The sequence below is a fragment of the Nestor notabilis genome, unplaced genomic scaffold, assembly GCF_000696875.1.
Source record: "Nestor notabilis isolate BGI_N333 unplaced genomic scaffold, ASM69687v1 scaffold1735, whole genome shotgun sequence".
NCBI lineage: Eukaryota > Metazoa > Chordata > Aves > Psittaciformes > Psittacidae > Nestor > Nestor notabilis.
The window spans coordinates 32551-56423 of record NW_009928600.1 but is presented as its reverse complement, the minus strand read 5'-3'; the positions used below and the strand labels follow the sequence as shown (position 1 = coordinate 56423).

The 23873-nt window shown below is 41.5% G+C and overlaps 1 protein-coding gene across 1 annotated transcript in view; it reads left to right on the top strand.

Annotated features, from left to right (window-relative positions):
* The window catches only part of MAPKAPK3 (mitogen-activated protein kinase-activated protein kinase 3), a 13661-nt gene extending 1987 nt beyond the window's left edge, over positions 1-11674 (top strand). Inside the window, exons 3-9 of the mRNA XM_010014560.1 lie at positions 1248-1327; positions 3072-3195; positions 4689-4764; positions 4940-5064; positions 7018-7103; positions 9702-9782; positions 11291-11674. Coding sequence (XP_010012862.1) covers positions 1248-1327; positions 3072-3195; positions 4689-4764; positions 4940-5064; positions 7018-7103; positions 9702-9782; positions 11291-11449 — 731 coding nt within the window. The 3' untranslated portion in view covers positions 11450-11674. The remainder of the gene's footprint in view (positions 1-1247; positions 1328-3071; positions 3196-4688; positions 4765-4939; positions 5065-7017; positions 7104-9701; positions 9783-11290) is intronic.
* The last annotated feature ends 12199 nt before the right edge of the window (positions 11675-23873 follow it).

The window sequence follows — 23873 nt, the reverse complement described above, 5'->3', positions numbered from 1 at the left end:
GTAGGGAAAATAAGCATTTTCAGGAACTTTATTTGTTCCTCTCTAAAATACCAAATTCCAGGGGGGAAACTGGTTCTGTGATCATTAGTGACTCCACTCTGCTAAAAACATGATTTTTCTACATTAGATAGCATTGTATAGCATTCTAAACACTTACTCAGAAATCATCTGGGAGTCTTAAACAGAAAAACCGCCTCCATTTTTTCCTGAGATAAATGAGCCCAGTTCCACTGGATTCCCCAGGTTCACTGGCTGTATATGTATCAGCCACAACTTCCCATTAGGAGCTAGGGATTGTGGCCTGGGTCGGGAAGGAGGGTTTTCCCCGAAGATGAGTGTTTGTGCCTCCTGATTGCCCTCGCCTGAGGTGGTGCAGCTTCAATCTCAAGCATGTGAAAAAATATTCTAGGTTGCAGTATGAGAGTTTCTGCCTCTCTCTTACTCCTGCAGCTGAGGTTTCTGCCTATGCAGAAAACAGAGGATCCAGTTAAAGCTGCTAATTGTTTCCCTGTCAGCAGAGATGTAATATAATGCTCACATAATACAATGGGAATGTCTTTCCTCCCTGCTCTGAAACCTTTCCCTATGTAACTGAACTCTTCCAGGCTTCAAGAGTACTGCTGCTGCAAGGCAGCTCACCAAACACTACCATTTCCCACTGGGGTTACACTGAATTTTAAAAACACAGTATTTCAGAGGTGGCAGTTTGGGCTTTGCAGAATAGAAATGGTGGTTTTGTTTCTCCTGAGGAAAAAACTTCTAAAGACAGTGAGGAATGAAGATATGACCGATCCTAAAATCGCTATGTTCTTCTGTTGCTCTATTTTTAGATCTGTTAGATTCTCCTATTGCCTATTACTCCTGAACTAGAAGCTGAAAGTGAAACTTCTCTGTTGGGCAATGGAGGACATGTCCTGGACAGTCAGGGATATGTCCTGCTTGGGGCTCCTTTCTTCTCAGTCTTGCATGTTGCTTGCATACCCACTCTGCACAGCTTTACAAGCTCATAAAAAGCAAGATCTCAACTGTTCCGTTCAGTGCCTTCTCGGGAGGAGCAGCCCAGGAATTGGGGGGAATGGTTGCCTGCAAAACCAAAACACAGCTGTTAGGGCTTATTTTAGGTTCTCTAGTCTTGACGCTAGCCCTGTATTCTAGCAAGCTGTTTGTAAGTCATAAGCATTCCCAAGCATGTCCCTGAGTTACAGTGGGAATGTTAATGTGACCTTTCTCTAAAATTGTATTTATAGAGGCCTCTGAAATAATGAGAGACATCGGAACAGCCATCCAGTATCTGCATTCAATGAACATTGCCCATCGAGATGTCAAGGTGAGGCCTGAAGGTGTGTGGGCAGGGAGAAAAGAGCATAAGGTAGAAAAATAAATGGGCATTGATGGTTTAAATAGACCTAGGGGTACAATCAGATGGTCAAAGTTTTCCTCTTCTTGTGCCAGTGTGAGAAGGGATCTGTTCACCACTAGTTTGCAGCTAGGTAAAGGTCAGAATAGTTGTATGTTAATGCCTTCCAGTTTTGTACAGGATACAGAGGAATCTCAGGATAGATGGTTAATTAAAAAGCCTACAATCCAGTTAATTAACAAGAAAATAACATTACCTGAAGTGAACTTATACTGGATGCTATACCTCCACTAAAACCTTTACCAGGTTTTAGTTGGTTTTAGAATCCTACTTACGTTAAAAAAAAAAAAAAAACAAAAACCAAGCAAACAATCCATTTCCACCTCCCCAAACCCACAAAAGAAACAAATAATCCCCTTGTCCTTCAGAAACAGGAGAACCTCCATATATGGGAGGAATAATGCCAATTCCATGCATCCAAACCACTCTTAATAGTATATGTAAATATGTGGGAAAATGCGGAGATTCCCAGTTACTCCCAGGTGGAACTGTGTTTTGTTAGATACAGTTTGTACACAGTTCTTGTGGAGATTTGACAGGGTTTGTAGTGTTTTGGTTTCATTCTGTGAAGAGCAAAGGCAAGAGAGCTGCACGGAGGGGGTTCTAGCGCAGTGATGAGGCAGGGCAGTGGAGAGCAGGTCACATAATGATAGACTGAGGCACCTGTTTGATTCTGCAGCTCTGAGTTTCTGAATTCTCTACAGATGCTTCTGTGTGTTTAGCTGGAGGGAGAGCTGTCATCACTCGGTGTCACTGACTGGGATGTTTGAGGGTTCTTTAGGTAGGAACTGGTGAATGACTTAACAGCTCAGAGACTAAAAGTCTGCTCACTTTTGTGGAGCTGTGTGCCGTTGCGTGTCCCAGCACAGAAACCAAAGCGCTTAGCCCCAAACACCCCCTAACCACACTCAGTGAACTCCCATAGAAATGGTTCTAATTGGTTCCAATCCTAAATCCTGTTTTCTGTCAAGCCCTTTCTTCTTCTCTATGTCCCTAAACACTAGCATGAGAGAGGGTGTAGCTTCCTTAAAACTGAGAAACTGGAAAACAGGTTCAAACAGTTGCAGGTTCTGGAGATGTGCTGTTGTCCCTGCTCTTGTGCACAAACACTTGTACTTCCCTCTGTGCCACTTGCGGTTTTGGAGAGCCTTTATGGAGTATGAAGCAAGAATGGAATTAACTCTGGTTTCAGGAGATGGAGGCGGGGGGTGGGGGACAGGAAGGAGGCTGTGTCTGTATCACTTAAATCTGACAGTTATGTCAGTTGTTCATAGAGAGTTTGGCTGATGACTTCTCTTGTCTTCCACCCTAGCTACTTGAGTGTGGTGCAGAGGGCTGTCACATCAACTGGTGTGTTGATCAGACAGAACAATCCTAGAAGAGCATGTAAATTAGAGAGGGGTTCAAGAATCCATTGGACCTGAGGAGAGTCTTGTGATTTGCTCTCCTAAATACCATGTCAAGAAGGATGTTGATCCTTAGTCTGAGCAAAAATGCTACATGTTGGGAGGGAACTTTCTGCATGGTATGTGGGAGAAGTAACAAGATCCAGATGCTAGTGGTGATCCAGACAAGCGAGAGTGGTTTGACCTCTCAGCTCATTAGAGACATCTCTTCATTGTCCAGTTTATCTTTTCTCTTGGTGGCCTTTCAGCCTGAAAACTTGCTTTACACGTCTAAAGAGAAAGATACTGTACTCAAACTCACCGACTTCGGCTTTGCCAAAGAAACTTCCGTAAATGCACTGCAGACCCCCTGTTACACTCCTTATTATGTGGGTAAGTTATCCAAAAGGCATTGCTTTTGTGTTTCATTCTGTCATCCCTCCCCTTGTAGTGGGCATGTAGACTGTAGGAATGGATGGGAAATCTTCTATTGTGAGTGTAATATACAGAGGTAGCCTGCAGAATTTAAACTGGGGTCCAATCCAAGTTTAGTCTGGTTCCAGTACGGTTCAGTGCTCCTTGGTTGTGGAGGAAACAGCCTGAACAGGGCACACAAATGAGGATCAAGGAGAAAGAACATATTGACTCTAATTACACTTGGAGTAATCCTCATGTTTTGTCCGAGTGATGTGATAAAAGCCACAATTGAACTCCGCTTCGTAATTGTTTGAGTGTTTCCTTGCAAAACTTCCCTTAGTTTAACTAGTGCAGTAGGAGAGAACAGGGAGAGCATTGCCTCAGCTATAAAGCTTCTTAAAGCTGACAAATGTAGGAATTAGTAATAACAGACCAATGTGACTTAATCACAGCTGAATTTTTGCCTGTATTTTGTCCCAAGACAGGGCAGTGTGTAATGAAAGCCACAGTAGGCTGTCCTTTATGCCCTCATTTTAGAGTACATTGCTTTTGGTCTTTGAATAGTCATTCTCCGTATGGTATGAGTGAGGCAGTCCACATTTGGAATTTCTTTGGAGGAAAAAGGGCTTAATTTTTTGAAAGAATTATTTCTACTCTTCAATGTAAGTTTTATAGGGTTTTTTTGTATTGAAAAATATTGTTATTCATTGTTAGCAGCTAATTACAATAGCAGTATTTTTTCTGATGGTTTCTTTATATTTTTGCAAGATGGGATTAGTGATAAAATGTGAAGGAATTTACAGATGTGTGTTTTTATGCTTTTATATTTGTATATAAACAAGCTGACATTTCCCTTCTCAACACCTTTTTATAAACCAGCATGATTGCTCATATGTCTAGAGAATCATTTTCCTCACAAAATCAAGCTCCCTGACAGTTCACCTGCATCAGGTGGGAAAGAAAAAACATCCCCTCTAAATGGGTATCTCTATAATTTTGTTACTTTATGAAAAATATAATACTCTGGAGGCCAGGGAAAAATAGAGTGCTCTGTAGTTGCTGGAGCTAAGCACACTCCAACTAGGTATCATTCAAAAGTTTATCACAGCTCAAGTAGATCTTTTCTGTTCTGATTTCTGGAACATATGCTCCTGCCTCTCTCAGTGCAGTGTCTCCCTGTACACATTTAGCTATAGCTCCTTCTGCTTTTCTGTAATCTTAGTACTCTCTTGAGCAGAGAGACACTAAGGTGAAGAGAAGGGCATTTCACCAACTCCATTCCTCCTGTTTTAAAGCTATATCAGATGAGTTTAGGAACTTGCCAATAGAAAATACTGCCCAGTTCCTGCAGTGAGTTGCAGTTTTTTAATGCATCCGATACTTGTTGAAGTGTGTTGCTACTGAAAAGGTGGTGGAGGCGAAAGGCAACATCTGGTACTCTGTTAATTTCTGATTTTATTCTTCTTCAGCCCCAGAAGTCCTTGGTCCTGAGAAGTATGACAAATCATGTGACATGTGGTCATTGGGTGTCATCACATATATTCTGTAAGTATTTGGAAAGAGGCTTTATGAACATAAGGAAACATCTTGTTAAATCTGCACTTACCACTAACTAGTCAGTAGAATCGTGCAACCTGCAGAAGAATATAAGCTTGAATGGGACTTTTAAGAGTCAAAAGGACTTTCCTAGTTATAAGAGTTCTTTTGTCCACTCTTCCAGCCTGTGTGGGTTCCCTCCATTCTACTCAAACACTGGTCAAGCCATTTCTCCAGGGATGAAGAGAAGAATTAGAATGGGGCAATATGGATTTCCCAATCCAGAGTGGGCTGAGGTATCAGAGGAAGGTAATGATGCCCACTGCTACTGATGAGCATGTGCATGGTGTTGTGCTTCTAAAAGTCTGTCTTAGTTTATGTTTCCTTTTCTTTTAGAATTTAAATTATTTTTTGTAAGGTGATACAGAGAATGACTGCAACTCAGACACTGGCCAGCAACCTCAGTGCTACTGAAAGTAAATGACTACTGAAAACATCCAAATTGCAGCTAGTGCTAGTGAATGCTGAGATTAAACCCTCTGGAAACAGAAGTCTTTAATCCTGAGAAAGGAGAATGCCAGGACAGCTGCAATGCAAGCTGAGCTGGAAGAAAGGCAAACTGTATTAAGAACTTACTCAGTCTTTGCCCTCCTTGGTGGTGCAGCCAGCAAGGATGGCAACTTTTCCTGCTAGCTTTTTGTGATGTGGGAACTTGCCAGCCACCACTTAAATGAAGGTCAACAATTTATTTTGTGTAAGTCGTTGACCGAAATATTTTGCTGTTCAGCTGTGACCTGGATGGGCTCAAACCAATGTCCTGAAAGTGGATGGTTTTGATACCCTCTTATTCTCACAGTCTGATAAACTGGAAGTCTCACCTGCCCTTCATATTAGAGGAAGGTCAGCAACCTCTGAGCACATCTTTCTAACAAGCTCTTTATATTGCTGTTGCTAGCATCCTGTTATTGTCTGCTGTTTAGCAATAACAAATTACTGATCTCTGGCATTTTAACCCCTCATTGGATCTCATGGCTGCATGTACAGAATAGACTATTGAGCATTAATAAGGAAGATATTTTACTTAGAGGTTTCTGGCTTAATATATTGACTGGCTTGGGTCTTGTTCTTATTGCAGCAGTTACTAAAATGCTAGGGGAGCTCAGAGAGAGAACATGCATTTGGAAAATTTGGAGGGTTTCTGTGTGCTTGCTGAATGAGGATAGGTGCCCTCTACCTTTGAACCTATTAAATCAGCTAGTTTGTGTATTCTTTTAGGATAATCAGGCACCTTCAGCAAACTGCTTCTTTTTGCCCTCTTTTGTACTCTTGTTGTCATGCTTTTCTTTAATCATTCCATCATTGCATCAACTATGGAGACTTCCTCTAAATTCCCCTCCAGCTTCTGTAATCATTTTAATAGGCTATGTCTGTGGTCCTCTCCTTTTCTTTCCTTGTATATTTTAGATTCTAGGTAATCTCTACTGCAAAACTCTTTTGCAGCCTCACTTGACAAACTTCAAGTATCATCTTGCATTTGCTGTTTCTGAAAGAGAACTAGTATTCAGAAGGTTTTTTAGGTTCTCCCAAGGAAGTTATGTGTAAGTCTGTCTTAAGTAACGTTCCTTGGATGCAGCGTTTCCAGTCTGTCCACCTGCATTAAGGAAACTCTTCTCTAAACTCTCATCATCTCGTATCTCTGCTACTTAGTACTCCTGCTTTGGCAGATACCATGTTCACAGAAAGCTGCTGCAAAGCCCATTTGTGCAACCCGTTTCTTCTTTGTTGTCTTTTTAGTGGCCTCTTGGTTGTCAAAGAAGAGTTTATTGTCCTTTTTTTCCACAGCCAGTGCTAGTTTTTGTCTCGTGTCATTTCTCAAATCATCAGCTATGCATTCATTCAGCCCATAATACCAAGCTGTTACCATCTTTCAGACAGGCAGTGTGGCAGCTTTCTGTTTCTGTGTTTCTTTTTCTCAAGTTCTTGCTCTCCACAGTCGGTTTGGTGATGTAGATAGCATAGCTGGAATCCCCAGTCCTTTGTCTTTCCTTCATACCTCTTGTTTTGGATGTTTTCTTGCTCTGACTCTTTAAACATAGTGACCTACCGCACTATATATGGCTTCTTAACACGCTAATAGCCATAGGTAGGTGTTTTGAGTTCTGCAACATTATCTTTCTTCATTCAGCAGGTCTTTGTACTCTCAAGGTTATTTGGGAACACAGCAGTAGGCTACAACATGCTATTGTTGGTCCTGTTTTTCAGCCAAACAACTGATTCGCCATTTACTGAAGACTGACCCGACAGAGAGGATGACAGTTTCTCAATTTATGAATCACCCTTGGATTAATGTGAGTTTCAGATCTCTTTTCCTAAGATGAATTCTTACTTGCAGAACTTACACGTATCTCCACATAATACAGCAAGAGAAGGATGATGATTACTGCTAATAACTTAATTAACCTACCGTGCCCTCCACAGAGGGTCATCTGCCTGCAGAGCCACAATTCTTCTTGGTGTTACTAGAGGACACACAAAGAGAGACACCCACAAGAGCGTCCTTGGAAGCAAAAGTCTATGGAGCCTATGTCCTGTGAGCAGGCAGTCACTGTTGAATCTGCAGCATATGCATGTGTTACTCTCTTTAAAAATATAAAAATAAACTCTATGTACTTACTTCATTGGCACAGGATTTGAAGAGAGCTATTATTAGTGGTCTCAGGCACCATTGTGCATAGCTATGTTTGTGTGAACACAGTCCTGTGCTTAGTGGGGATTCTCATCCTTGGCAGAGTTTGGAAATGCTGGAGGAAGGAGTCAGGGTCTCAGCTTAGAACCCTGGGAGAGATTACCAGGTAGGGTGGTACACAGAGCTGTTAATGGTCTCAGCTCAAGTTTCATTCTGTGACTTGGTTGAATTTATTTTTCCTTAAAAAATATTTTTGGGTTTCAAAAAACCCCACCAAACAACTCTAATAATACAAAATTAATTATTTTCAAACAAGAGACAAGAATCCCAGGAGTTACCAGGCTGAGTTTCAGGATATCATCTCTGCTCTGTAGTTGTCAATTCTCATATTTGTGCCTAAAAGCACACTGGTCTTGTTCTCAATGCCCAAAAAATCATCAGCCAGGAGCAGAAGCACTTGTACTGCTGTTTCTCCCATAGTGCTTTCTCTGTCTTTGCTGACCCTCAGAGGTAGGGGCAGAAACAGAGGTATGACTAATAGTCAGCATTTCTATAATGTCTGTTAGAAGATCTGAAAGCCCTTAAAATCATGCAGAAATGTAGCTGTATAAGGTCCTGATGGAGGAGACACAAGATTGGGAAAGCTGAGAAATCGGGGTTACAAAAATCCCTAGAACTAGAACAGAACCTAGACAATGTTTCTGTCTTTTCTAACCAAATAAAATTGTAATCACTGTTCAGAATAAATACCTCCAGCTTTAAGTGTTTGAAGACCCAAGAAGGAGGTGTTTCAGAAGTCAGCAGGCGATGAATTTCACAGAATGAGTGCCTAATAGCTAAGGAAGCTACCACCTACAGTGACACATGTTACTTGAAATATGCATATAACCAATTAATAAGGAGGAGATTAGAGACAAGGTCTATAGATTCTGCTGCACCAAAGAGCTGGGCTAGAATACTGTTCCTGGAAGAATGCTCTAGGAGCTGCAGGTTGGCATTTTTTATTGCTGAACCTATTGTTCACATGAGGCAGAGGGAGGGAGGGAGAAGGACCAACATAGTGAATGCCTGTGTTCTTCTTTTTCCTAAATCCTTAAGTGGGAACATGTCTGGGGAGATGCCTTGCACAAGCAGGGGAGGAGGATGTTTGTCTTTCCTCTTTTTTAATGTCTTTTTTTTTTTTTTTTTTTTTTCCATTAAATGGATGACAGAAGTATTATTGTGGACTATGCAAACATTGTCAGTTAGCTTGTAGGTAAGATTGTTTTATTGAGTAGCAGCTCACAGCAGATAGGAGGGCACCTGCAACACCTCCTCAGGGACACCACTAAAGCCTGTCTGCTGGTTTTCTATTTCTCTCGTCCCAGCTGGACTTGATAAAACTATACCTGGACATCTAGGGGCCCTTCCAGAGCTTGCAGGAGTTGTGATTTCTTCTGTAACTACTGCAGTGCTGCTGTTAGCTTGGTGGAGCCTAAGCATTGCTTCCAATGTAATGCTTATTTTACAGTGACATGTACAGAGATCTCCTTAGATTTTGTTGGTACGTCGCTGTGTCTGGTGTAGGATGCCAGTAGACAGCAAGTTTGGGTAGAAAGCATAAGGAAGATAGAATATCCAAATGAAATTATAAGACTGGTAAGAAAATACCGTGATTCTTGCTGAATTTAGCTTCGTGTTTTAGAAATTGTACCGTATTCTACTTTAAAGTATCTACTGATTTTCCATGGCAGGTGAGTGTAGATCTTGGTTTTATGTGGAATAGTATCTCAGGTGATTCACCGTCTTCTGAACTGTGCCTTACTCTGAATAATGGTATAATTTCCCCTTTTGGGCACGTTTATGATCTGATAAACTGGCAATCTCAGTTAATGTATACGTACAAGAAAATATGCCCAAACACAGATCCTAGAAGATAAAGGTCAATTAACCACTTTAAAACATTGGCTAATGAATAGTGAAATGTCAGATGAAATCTAAAATGTACATAAAAATTTATCCAACGTTTGGTTGGACTGGAAGGGAGCAGAGTCAAAGAAACTCAGTGCTGATTTCTCTTCAAAGATACTGTTATGTGGGGACTACAGTCCTTTTCTACCTCACACATGAATTTGCTTGTGGAGTGCTTAAAAGCATGAATAATGGAGACTACTGAAGGACATTAGATAGAGGTTTATGTCCTCCACAGACATAGGAGAACAAGCAGTCACTTCCTAAATGTGATTTTAACAACACTTTTGATATTTTTCCCTTTTCCCAGAGATCAATGGCAGTGCCACCAACCCCTCTTCATACTGCACGGGTCCTGCAAGAGGATAAAGACCACTGGGATGAAGTTAAAGTGAGTCAATCATAGTTCAGATTTCTTGAAGTCAAGTCTGGTAGGAGATGGATGGGCAGGCTTCTCCTTGATCCTTGGGAGATCGTGGCTGTTTTGAATACAACCATGTTTAACAAGGGAAGCATAAACAGCAGTGTACATGATAACTGTTGAAAACCAGAATGCTATTTGAGTTACGTCTGACATCCTTGCAGCTGTGCCAAATGTCACAGGTATTAATGATGCTACCTGCTGAGCCCCTGTATGTGGTTACAGAGGAGAAGGGACAGCATTGAGAGAGTTTGAAGTTTGTTATAGGGAAGCGAAGAGTATGATGGAAATGTAGGGGGTCAGGGTGGGAGGGTTGAGCTGCATTCTGGTTCTCTATTCTGTTCTTGTATTGTAAACCAGCATGAAATAGCCTTAGCCTTGTTATGACATCAGGGGGGAGAAAAACAATGTATCTGTCTTTCCCTTAATCTGACCAGGTGCCTCACCTACAGTTTGTACTGATGACAGTTGAATGCTTCCTGCAAAGTGAAACTATAGAGCAGACTTAAAGTTGTGCGCAAGCCTTAACTCTTTCCTGCTGGCCTTTGTCAGGTTGGCATGCTTTTACAAGTAGTTCTGAATTTTCTCCACTTCCAGTGCTTGGCATGTTGATAATTGCAACGTTCTTGAGGTGTATTTTACTGATTACTGATTTTTTTTAAATTACTGATGTATTTAAATGGATTTAAATTTAAATAAAATTACTGGTGGTACGGATGTACCATGACATACTGCTCAACAGGCTTAGGTGTTGAGCTGTGTAATGGTAAAATTTCATAGACCTAGGCAAATTTTGCCTCCTAAGTCAAAGAGATCAAACAGATCTTTTCACTCAGCCTTCTTCATTTCCATTCTTGTGCTTTGTCTAGGTCCCAGAGGTATTCCACTGGGCCACTGACATTCCCGTAATATTTAACCATTTTCCCTTTCCTGAACTAAATGCCTATATGTTCATTAAGCAGATGTTTGTTCACAACCTCACTTAAAAGTTTTAAATTTGCCCAACTTAAACATATAATTTAAACTAAGGAAGCATATGAATTTGAAGCACGTAATTTTAAACAACTTTGGGCTCTTTATTCCAGTTCCTGCTAACCCAGTTTGGTGACAGAGCAAGGAAAGCAGTGTTCAGAGTCTGGTAAAAGCAGCCCCAGCTCAGAGGCTGATGAAGGCCCAGAGCCAGGCAGTAAGAAATGCTGGGCATAGAGACATGGTGGAATTTAGGCCAGCGGAGTGTGGTCCTGCATGCTCACGTATGAAACACTGTGTGAATAGTTCCTCCTGAATGAGTCCATGACTAGAACGAAGCCTTTAGTCATAGTCCACTGCAGCAGAAAGGGCTTAGCTTTTTCCTGCCATAGTGTAACAGAGGGTTCCTTTTTGTACATTCATCTCCTGGCAGTAGTGCAGTAGTGGGGGGAAAGTGGCTGTGTGCTCACTGCCTCAGGGATTTCAATACATTGCTTCCTTGGTTTCAGGAGGAGATGACCAGTGCTTTGGCTACCATGAGAGTGGACTATGATCAGGTGAAAATCAAAGACTTGAAAACATCCAACAACCGCCTCCTGAACAAGCGCCGTAAGAAGCAGAAGCAGGCAGGCAGCTCTTCTGCAGCCCCGGGGTGCAATAACCAGTGAGAAGAGAAGCCAAGGACCTGTGGGTGGAGGGTAGAAGTTAAAAGGAACAACTGAAAATCAGTCTGATCAACTCAGTCTGTACCACAAATCTGGGCAATGAGATCATGAAGAAGCTATCCTGCCAAGAGGGAGCAGTGTGAAAGATTGCATTTTTGTGACCTGAATCGGGGCTTTGCTTTTCAAGGCTAACATATATGACATGATTCTGTTGCATATTGCTGGGGAAGGGACAGTAACACCAGAAATGTTACGGGGTTTTGTTCTGTCTTTAATACTATCAGATGAGAGGAAAGATCAGGAGGCAGTCTCAGCATATTAATGCATTGAGGCCTTAATAGACATCTACAAGAGTAACTTCTGCTACTGTTTTAAACTTGGGAATAAAAAAATGCCAAGTGTTCTGCTAGGAGAGTTCTAGTAGTTCAAACGTGAGCAGTGAGAAAGGAGAAAAATGTCACTGCTCTTTATATGAGTAGCACAAGTGCAGCTCTATTATGGATGCATCTGGGCAGCATTTAATGAATTGTAATAGTCAATGATTTCCAAACTTACCTCCTATAGTTACAGAATATCACCTAAACAGTAATCAGTTATTCCTGTTACAGGAAAAAAGCATCCATACATTTCCATTTTTATAAAGTCTTCCTCTACGCTCACGTGAAGATTTGAGTTTGTCTTGGATTCTCATTTGATAACATGTAAGTTTTCTAAATTGTAACCATTGTGTCATGTCTGTGCCAGTCACATCCCTCTCTTGTCATGTTTTTAATTTAAATGGTACTTTATGTGAAGAGGATTGAATTAGTTGAAAGTATCCTGCCCAGAATATTGCTGTTCCTCTTGGATCCGTAACCTCTAGGGTGTGCAACTGGACATGCAATTGCATACAAGAGACTGCTCTAGAAGAGAGACTTCTGAAATTCAGGAAGAAGTGGCAAAATGCATGTTCTCTGAACGGACCCTGGTATCTGCCAGCATCCCTTCTGGTAACTACCTCCAGGTCCCGTGCCTGGCATCCACTGATCATAGCAAGTTTTGGGGTGCTGGGGTTGGTTTGTTTCCTGGGCTCAGGGAGGGGAGGATGCCACTTTATTTACAGTGCTTTGTCAGTGTTTCTGCATCCAAAGATTTTTGCCACCTAAGAGAGATCAACATGGAGTATATCCACCTTTGGGTTTGGGTTTTTTTTTTCTCCTCATCTCTTATCCTTATTTTATGGGATTCTGGCTTTGGTTTGCTGATTTGTTTTACTTTGTGATCAAAATAGTTCCTCTCATTGTATTTTGGTTGTTTGGGGTTTTTTTGTTTATTTTGTTTTTAAGTGGAGGTGAAGCAAATATTTGTGGAAATATCAGAGTCTAGGGTGAGAATCCTTTGCTTCCAGTGATGCAGGCAAAAATGACTTTGTGGTAGGACACAGGGTACTGTTGTGTTAATAGATTTAGAAGAATGTTGAAGGTCAAACAGGAAAACAAGGCTCTAGAGAGGATCCAAATTGCCACATCTAACTGCCAAACAGATCTGGTCACCCCCAACAAAGATCAGTTCAAGGCTTTGGACCTTTTCTGGGGAGCCCTGTTCCCATCTTCAGAGTGTTGGATGAGACTTCCATTCTTCTCTGTGAACTGATCCTAGGATTTTATAAACTGATTTTAATAAATCATGTTATAACATTCCTTCCTCCTGTCATCCCTAATTTGTTGAGACACTGCAGGGTTTGTGTTGCTTTGCAAGGTACATCTGTGGTGAAGGTGATGGGAAAGGGGAGAAGGAAAGTGTTCAGTGATGTACCCATTCAGAGGCAACCCAACCTGGAGTGGTTTTTAAGATTACAAGGGTTTGGTTTTAAAATCAGCCTCTGCAAAGATGTGATTTAAAATTATTTTGTGAATATAGGTATTTTTATGATTGTAACATGTCCTGATGTATTACCCCTCTGAATTATGCAAATATTATTCACTACCTGTAAATTATAATAGAAAGAGCTGTGACATGTTCAGGGTTGCAGCAAATGGGATTAGAACCAGATCCAAGTTTCTGTCCCTTTAGCCCAATTTTTGAGGGTGCTGTGTACATGACTCCTACCTTCCCATCTCTGTGCCCCACCTGGGTGATGCATGCTCCCCCTGTCCTAGTTCACAGGGCAAGCTGTACGTAATGTGGGATGTCCTGGCTGCCTTGGGTACTGAAATTGTTGCAGCCCATATTTTTGCTACTGTTTTGCCCAAAGTTTGAGCAGAAGCACTCAGTTTCCAGTTGGCATCTTCTTACTTGTCAGTTTAGTCTGGAGCTTGAAGGCATGTATCTGTTCCTGAGCAGTTTTCCATGGGGAACTGTAAAGCTCATCTGGGCCTCATTCCTACTGTGGGGTTCCAGTCTTTACTGCACTGCAGTTCAGAAGCTGGAGTGATGAAGTGATGCACAGCACCTTCAGCTTTCAGTCCCTGTATAGTAGGACAATACCATCTCATTAAATTTGGACTAACGGTTCTTGCCTTCTACCCTGCAGTGACAACATCCAGGAATACTGTAAAGCCCAGTGGAAACCTGAGGAGGGCCTCAAAATGGCAGACATGGAAGTGTATGCAAGTATTGTACCAAAGTGTGCTTATTTTACTGAAGAAAGGAGGCAACTCCTTGGGAGCTGGGAAGCAGCTGAGCTGCAGTGTACGTACCCTCAAACTGCCATCCTACTTGTGACACAGCTGCCTCCTGTGGCACAGTGGGAGCAGGGGGTCAGAGCTCTGCTCTCCCGTTAACCGTGCCTGAGTCAGCTGGAGCTCTGAGAATCTGCTAGGGACCAGGTCTAGGGGCTGTGCTTGCTGCCACCCTTTCCTGGGGGTGCGCATGTTCCCCAGCAGTGTTTATGTCTCTGGACATGTCTGCACCTCCCTGCAGACACCTGTGGCAGCGTGTGTGTGTGTGTGTGTGTGCACAGCGCAGCCTCCACTGCCTGTGTGCTCCTCTGTGGCTGCAGGGCCCTGGCTGCCGAGCTGTGAACGGGGCTCTCCCGAGAGCTCCCACAGCTCCGGTAGCTGGCATCGATCAAAACCTGCGGGATCTCGGGCTCTGTGTCACGTTCATGCTCTTGCCAAAGCCTGCAGGGAGCCCTGCCTGAGGCTAGCACGTGTGCTCTGCCCTGCAGGAGCCTGGAGGAGGAGGTTCATGTGTAGTGCAGCAGAGCTTTCCCTTCTGGCTGCTAGCTCTGTTAGATGAAGGGCTCGCCTTATAGCCGCATGCACACACATTCTGAAGAACTTTGGTGTGCCAGTGGTGGTATTTGGGTCTTGCCTCTTCCCCCAGCCATATAGTATAATGGTCTTTTTAGAACCTGCTGCTTAGGATCCAAATTTATAGCCTGTTTTTAGAAAGGATAGGCTATTACAGAACTGATTGTACATTTGCATATTCATCAGCCATGTAGAGGAGGTAAAGAGCTGGGAAGGGAAAGAAGAAATGAATGGTCAATAGAGAAGGCTTCGAGGAGAACACAGATTAAAAGGTCTATTTATTTTTTTTACAGCAGAAGCTAAAAAAGGACTGTGCGCAATTCCCCACCCCCATTCCTTTTCATAGCAATTGCTTATGGACCACTGCTTCCCCTTGTGTTTCTCTGCACTGTACTCCTCATAGACATGCATTCTTACTCACAAGTGTGTACACAAGCACAGATCAGATTCCCTCCCTCACTTCTCCATTTTTTGCACTACACACTTTCTTACCTCTTTGTCCATGTGTGCCATAACATGAACCTTTTTTTTTTTTTGATGTGGTACAATTAAAAACTAACATTGACGGCAAGCTCTTGGCCTACTTCTGTGTTTTTCTATTTGTCAAAACCCAGCGTGCAGTCCTGGGATTGCTTTTCTCTCTTAACACTTCACTGCCTAGAGTCTGGAGGCCCAATTATGTAACTGCTTCTGACTTGTCTGACATGAGGGATAATGAGAATGCTACATACTCAGTTTGATCTAATTTCCCGTCCTCTTTTTCAATTCAGACTTTATTTGGTCCATGTTTAGACAAAGGTACTTTTGAGAAAAGGAGAATTTAGTGATGAGAAATCTGAAGCTTTTAGTTATTTGACCATGATCATAAGCACCTACACTGTTTTAAACCTGTGCTGAAGGTAGGGAAGAGGTGTTAATCTGAATCCAGCTGCTTTGATACATTTCCATGCTTAGCCTAAGGATGAGGCCAGCTGTGGGAGCCAGCTCTGCTCTACTTAATGGGGTAAAGCTTGTCCTTGAGGATGTACCCCAGCTCGTTGACCAGTGCCCTTTCATACTCAGCCTCAGGGACAAAGAGAGTGAAGGCAAGAAGAGACTGAATTTACATTTTTTGGAGAGTTTTGTGTGGAACTATCAGAATTCTCTTTTTCCTAGGTTCCAGTGTTTCCCATATACACCTGGCTGTTCTCAGCAGTGGAGCTGGCATAGCTGCAAATGAAGCTGAGAATAGTTGATTCTCTTCTAGAGAGCCTAAACAGAAGGAAGAAAAGGAAGCAAACTTGGAAGACAGACAACACAGGCTTGAAACCTCAAAGAAAAAAAATATTGTTACAAATTTTTGCGAGCTAACAAGCTAGGTTAGTTCAGGAACATACTTAAAGGCATCTGGAAAATTCAGGTTAGAGCAATCCCAGGTAACAGCATTTGTTAGGAAATGTTTCCCTGAAATCTTTGCACTGGGTAAGAAAATGTATTTTGAGTATTAAGTACAGCTTTAAAATAGGATTATTTTTTTTAGTCTCTGTGGTTAGAAGAAATAAAGGGGCAAAGGGAGCAGAAATGGGGGATGATACCTCATGTTGAAGAACAAGGTATGTCTGCTGTTGTATTCTACTCCGATTTACATATTTTACTGCAAGTGCTACCTCTGTAGAGACATAGCAAACTAGATTCAACTTTTTATTAGTCTTTTTTTCCACTGGAGGAGGAGGATGTTCCTGCACTCTAGGAAAACGTGGAAGATAACCTTGTGACTGTAGATAAACATTTATGATCTAGGTCTGCTCTAACTGCAGGAAAGCACAGAGGCATCATTGTCAATGGGCTTCCTCATAATACTTGACACTGTAAGAAGAAGCAATTGCTGAAATGTACTGCAGCATTTAGCTTCCAGAAGCCACAAGTGAAAAAATGCAGCTCTCAAGTACCTGGAGGTGACATGAAGGGCCAGAGGACGGTGGTACTTGAAGATAGTATACAGGTATCTTGACCTTGTTTCACTTCAGCTTCCACATCTGTTAATAAACATGTTTTAGCTGTGTGGGGGTGTGGGCCCAAGTTACCGGTGAAGTCTCTGCTGCTTTGACAGCATGTGGGGTTTTTCCACTGTTAGCCACTGAAATGTACTTGGTTCATGGTTGCAAACCATTTAGCATTCATGGTCCTGGGGCTGGAATGAAGCTGAATAATTCAGAAAAGGAGGAGTTGCATTGTTTTGTTCCATGTTAAGCTTCTAAATTTATTCTGTTGAATTTTACTGCATTCAAGTTAATTACTGGTATTGCTACTGTAACCACTGCTGCTTCTTGCACCTTCCTTATTTGTTAACAGGGAGCATGGCAAGTGCTTCTTTTGAGGAGTGTGTCTTTTTGTCTTTTGCATCTTAGCAGGTTTATTTCAGTTTTGAAATTCACTGGCATGGTTATTTTGCTTAATACTGTTCTCCCAAAACAGAGTAATCCATTTGGGAAACATGGAAGATGTTCTCAAGAGATTTCTCATTGCTTAGCTACTGAAACACCTGCTAAAGCTGAGCTCTTTAAAAAACTGAAAATTATTTAAATGTGAAAAAGAGTGGGTTGATCTGGAAAAGAAACTTCTCAAAAGACTAAAATTAGAATGAAATGTGTTAGAAGAGAAATACTGGTGGGGGAGGAGGACTAAGGGTTTTTAAAATAAAGATGCTACTGCTTGAGTAATGCTCAAGGAAATTGGGGTTAGGATATTAGCTGCTGCTCCAACCCGGAGCCGTTCCTGAAATCCAAAATAATTATGTTTCCCTAAAGAGAAATCTACAATACAGACTCCTTTGTTTGATTTTTTTACCTGAGGTAGTCTAAAGCAAGGCTCAGTTCATAGAATCACAGAGTGGTTTGGGTTGGAAAGGACCTTAAGATCATCTAGTTCAAACCCCCTGCCACAGGCAGGGACGCATCACACTAGACCGTGTTACCCAAGGCTCTGTCCAGCCTGGCCTTGAACACTGCCAGGGATGGAGCATTTACCACTTTTTTGGGCAATCTGTTCCAGTGCCTCAGCACTCTCAAACATCAGTTTGATGTTTATAAATGAGACTTTTGAATAAATATTGTTTTGCTTCCCAAATAAATGGCCCTAAGAACAAATACACGTTGCAGATTAAGTTATGCTTTTCCAAAGTTGCCTGAGTGTGCTCCCTTTCTGCTTGCAGAATCCTTGTCAAGGTGAGGTTAACTTTCTTTTTTGCTTTCAGACATTTTGCATTTCTATCTTGCACTTTCTCACTCTGTGTTTGACTTTTGTCTTGAGTAAGGATCTGATTAGTTGCCTCGAGGCTAATGTTCCATGATGCAGTGTTTGGGGTTTTTTTTGGCTCAATTACAGTTGTACCAAGTCTTCTTTTATTTCTGAACTTCTTGTGGTGTAAAGTATCAGAAGTTTTTCAAGGAAATCCATTACCTAACAGGAAACTAGAAACTCCATTGTATGTAAAATGGTAAGGAGGAAAGTACCAAGTGATGGGCAATGGTAGGAAGAATATCCCTTCTGAGGATGATAGAAGACGTCCACAAAGAGATGAACCCAACTAGAATTTAATACTTTTTCTGTCTGTTTGAAAAAGGGCTGTGGGTATATTCTCTAATATTTACGGGTGCCTCCTTGAAAGGTAACCCAAAAGGCTGCTCGTCTTCCTTCAGGGTCATGGAAGTCCCCTGTTTGCTGGTGTGACGAGCAGCTCTGCTGTGCTTACCTCACTGAGACCTCCCAGAGGTTGATGCACTTCCTCCATTATCATTCCTTGTCCCAAAGGTGCTGTGGTGAATGCAGGGGTATAAGTAGAGTTATCAGCCCTTTCAGCTCCTGCACACAGTGTTTTAAACTTTGCTTTTTTTCAGCTTTATACAGAATAAACGTGTTTAAATTTCTTGGGATATTCTGTTACTTCAAAATCCTATTTCCCATGGGATTTAAGGGTTTTTTTTTCCAGTCATCTCTGTAAAGCACTATGCTAGTGTCCTGGATTATAAAACTTAATCCAAAACCTCTTGGTGTTGGTCGTACGTTATCTCACTGAGAAGTGGTCATTTAGAGCAGAAATACTTGATTTCCTCCTTCTGGCTTTTAAGTCGTTATGTGGAATACTTCATTAAACTACAAAGAGTTAGACGAGGTGGTCTAGTTATTTTCCTTTTAAATCCTTTGATCTTCTTCTTCTTGATTTCGTTAGTTTGATGTATTTTGCACTGCTTGGAAGTCACGAGTGCTTCCTTTAGAGAGACTTGACTGCAGTATTTCAGTTTCTTAAACATAAAAAAATCCTATAGAAGCTTCTTTTTGCTATAGGATATTTTAAAGCCAAGGAGTAGGAAGGAGTTGAATTTCCTGATATAAAGTGACTCAGCTAGGTCTGCCTTCTTGTTTCGTAATAGAGTCTCTGCATCCAACTCAAACCTTGGCTGGCACTCAGTAGAGTTATCAGATGTTTTCTTGATTAATTTCTTGTTCCTGCACAAAGTCAGTTTTTAAGCTGTTCCTTGAGGATCCTGGAACAACTATCTAGTAAGCTCAAAAAGTGCTTATGACACTGTCATAAGGTATTTGGTGCTATCACTTGAAGCTTCCGTCATCTCAAGTTAGCTTGGCTAACAGAAACTCAGTAATAATAAGGGATTAGTTAATATTGTTTGCTTTCCTAGCAGATCTACAGTCACATACACACAAACCTTCTTCCCATAACTACAGTCTACTATGAAGAGTTACTTTATTTGTCTGTAAAACCTAAATGGTGGTGATGTTCTGTGTAAGCAAATCAATTTTAGAGCATTTCTTATAAGCCTGAAACTTTTCTGTGGAGGATTCCTGAGATTGTATATTTCCCGGTTTTACTCCCAACTTCAGAAAATTATTTCAAGAGAAAACTCGAGAAGAAAGTTCATAATTGTTATAAAGAAAGTTGATATTTGTGTGCCATGTAGCATTGCATATGTTTAAGTAATAATGTGGAAGAATCTAATTAGTACTATCTGGACAACTGAAAATCTTGAGCTTGCCTGGTTAGGATTAACTGCTGCATACAAGAAAGGAGAAATTTAATTAAAATTTCTATTAATCAGAAGTACCATTCCACCAAAATTACTGTTTTTAGGAGACATGCTGGTCTGTTTGACCACCAGTCAAGACTGGACATTGCTTAGGCCAAAGAAGAGGAGAGAAGCAGTGGGGAAGAGCTCTGCCTGGAATTGTCTGTGTTAAGGAAGCCTGGCAGGTCAGGTAAAATGAAATAGTTGTCTGTCTGTACATACTGGTCAGTATCTGTACCTCAGCTCTATGGGAAACTTTGGTTTTGTGGGAAGCTGCCTCGCAAATCATGTCCTATCATGCTGTCCCTGAGAACAGGCCCAGTCCTAGTAGGCATATGGTGGAGGAGAGAAGATGTTAGCACAGAATGAGAACTGTGCAGTAATACAAATGGTGAGCAGGAGTGAGCAGTCTGCTCTGAGGGCTGGACTTTCGTACAGCATCTAGCAAGGATTACTGGCAGTCCTCCCCATTTATGGTTTACTGAACTGTGTGGCAGGTGAGGGGGAAAGCAGACTGTGATGGACCAGTGGTTAGCACTTGGCCGACCGCTTTTTAAGTCATACTTGAGGGGATTTTCTGTTTCTTCTGAAAGAATTGGATTGTAAGAAGAAAACTATGTTCCTTTGAAATAGTTGTAGTGTCAGTGAAAGGCTATTTTATTTGCTGAACACTAGCTTTGTGTTCATTGGTATGTCACACACTATCACGTGGCAAAATATTAACTCTTGATCTGAAGTGCTGCCAGGCACAAAAATGTCGGCGTGTTTGTTGTCAGTGCTCAGACTAGGTTTGGAGGCTGTCTGCCTGTTTTTCAAAGTAAGTCCTGAGAAGTCCAAGTGACACAAGTCAATATGTTGTGGCAATGTGATAGACCAGTGATGTCCAGTCTTTCTGACCAGCCCAGCAAGCATGGACAACATCATCTCCTCGTATAGGACACAAGGAGTTAGGTGGCAATTTCTACAACAAATGTTTGGACATATTTTAGGCAGGCATCTCTGTGTGACGATTGGCAGGGGCAGAACCTCATCTGTGACCAGTTCTCACGAAAGTGGAAGTACACCACTCACATGTACAAGACATGTACAAGCTGCTGTCCCATTATACAGTGCAACCAGGAAAAGAAATCGTATGGGAATAGCCAAATGTTGAATTTTGTGTCCTGTTGGACTGTATGTTTAGCTCAGGGACTAAACATCAGTCCTCCTTGATATAGAAATTAATAGATTCTCTTTGAAAGCAGATCAGAGCAGAGTATGTTCAACTATGCAGTGAAGTGCAGAAATACAAACACTAGACTAAATTCCAAAATCTCAGCATGTGTAGGAGCAAAGGGGAAAGACATATAAAGTGCACAAGCAGACTTAGCATCATGCCTTACTTTGAAAATAATTCATAGTAATCTGAATGTTGTTTACAATGCTGTCTGTGGGCATTAAATCTTTTTTTTTTTTTTTGAAGGAACTGTGTGATATTCCTATCCTTGGAAGTTGAAAGGGACTTCTTGTACACCTTGTGGTGTTTGAAATAATAGTCCTAAGGTTTAATTCTGTATATGCTTTTGAGGGAGGTGAGAAAAAGGAGGTGAATCTGAAAGGAGTTGGGATGAAGAGTGGGCTGCATTGAGCATCAGTTCATCTGTATCTGTCTCTGCAGCTGTAGGACTGCAGAGAGTAAAATCCAGGCCTTGGTGATAGCAGAGGCTAGACCTTGAATTCCTGTGACTCCTGCATTGGAGGGCAGAACTGAGGCTACAGTAATTTGTTTCTCATTTAGTCCTTCATCTGCTATCTTTATTCATGTCGCTAGAGATAGGATCACTCTGACAGCTCTAAAGGGAGGAGCAGGACATTTCAGGCCGTTTCCTGCTGTATTCGTGACAAATGAAGAGCCCCCTCCGTGTGCACAGTGAGCTGCAGAGCTTGAGCATGTGCTGAGTTCCAGCACAGAGCGTATGAGAGATCTGACCTTGTGCTGCTGGAGACAGGGTCCTGTGCCTGGTGTCACAGCTGTTCCATGATCAATACACCTTTTTAAATCACTGTTTAATAGGAAAAGTGTGGTCATGCAAAAGACTCCTGTGCTCTTTATTTCTGACTTGCATGTATGTCCCTTTCCACTGTTTTCCTGCAGTAAGGTCCCTTCCAACCCAAACTGTTCTGTGAGTCTATGATTTACACTGTCATTGGGAGTGAACATTCAGACATCACCCCATGGTCACATAGTGTAATCACTGACAGACCCATGCAGCATCTATGGACAAAGGGGAGCTAATGTCCCTTTGAATGTCCCCAGTTAGGATAATTCTGGTTTTTAGCTGTTCATTCATTAGCTGAGAAGTAAACAGTGCAGACAGAAGGCTGTGAAGCAGGGTATTTATTCACTTGTTTTCTAGCCTTCTCTCCGGATTAATGAAGTGACTCACAGGCAGTAATAACATGCTCGGAGGGGAAGGGAAAAAATAAAAAATAAGGTAGGACATGTGAGGCCAAATCTTCCTCTCAGGACACCCACATCTCACCATCCCTACATATGTGATTTGATTCTCTTTGTTAAATGGAAAGAATGGATCAGTTTTACATAGCCAACCCTCCCCCAGGGCAAAAGAATCAAACAGGCATCTGATAAGCGCAGGTTGGTTTAGAGATGTGTGAATGAAAAGGGTTGCTGGTGACAACCTAAGACTATGCAATTCCTTGTAAATGTTTCTGTGCAAAACTACTTTTAAGTATTTTTCTACCTTCTGTGCCTCTGTGACATGTTGTATGCTGCGAAACACTCTCTCAAATGCCCATCCCATAATCACGCTCAAACCCCTCCCGGTCATATGAAGTCATGAAGTCTCACTGTAGTGGGACTACACTGATCTCAAAGATTCTCAGGGACTTGTTGGCCTTAGAATCTGGAACTGAAAGACTCGGAAAGGTGACATGAACTTTGAGCAGAGAAGGAAGCTGAACACAGCACTAGGTATCACAGACGGATTTTCAGCACCAGACCATCTTTATCCTCTACCGCAGCCACTCAAGGAACACTCAGACCCATCTCTGTGAAGGCCATGTATCTACTTTTGAATCGTTTATAATAAAAATCTACAAAGTTTCCATATGAAAAGCTACATGAGTGATGAAGTATGTTTTAGCATAATTTAGCATGAATTTTTTTGCAAGGTTCAGCAAACTGAAAGCAGGATAAGAGAGGAATGATAATTGTGGAAATCCTGGGAAGAATTAATTATAGCTTACGCTACCTGATAAACCTGATGCTGGAAAAAATAAACTGACATGCACCTATATGATGCTTTCACATACAGAAAATACTGCTTAGCACTGGTATTGGCTTCTGAATTGATAATTTCTGTGTTATTTAAGGGAAATAATATGTGTAATACTGTCATAAAGACCTCTCTGAATATGGCTTTTTCTCCATGGGAGTACGTATCACATGGAAACCTAAACCCCTCAGCCAGCTCCTACTCTGAAAACTGCTTAATTTATACATTCTCCAGAAATTGGTACACAGCCAAGATGTTCTGCTATTTATTGTTACTTTATTTAAAACTGTTTATTGGTACTTTCTGTGTCGTTTCATTTTGAGAGAAGCCAGTATGTCTAGGATGGAGATTTAACCCACACGAGGCAAAAAATGGGGAGGAAGCTGGAGAAGGAAGAGGACCTTGTCAGAGCCTGTAGAGAAGAAGTGAGGATAATTAATCAGACAAATGGAGATAGAGAGCAGGTGTGCAGAGGGAGTAGTCTGATGGAACAAAAGGCAGTGGAATGAAAATGAATGTCAGAAGAGGTGAGTTTTTCTCTATGTTATAAATTGTAAACTGTAGCAACAGAAGTTTTCCTTGTCAGCCTGAATTTTTATTCTTAAAAAAATAGCCTTGCAAACATGAATCAAAGCAGTAGCGTTTTAAATGTGTTTTCTTTTTAATTGCAAATTGTTTATTTAGTATAAATAAATTGATTCAGTGGTGACTGTTTAAACAGTGGGATATGAAGCCCACTCACAGCCTATGAATTCCAGCAAATGACTAAAATATTTTATGTGAAAATGTAGTTTCTGTAATATGGGTAAAGGAATTATATTAGAGATGCTAAACTGGGAAGAGAAAGGGAAATGTAGAG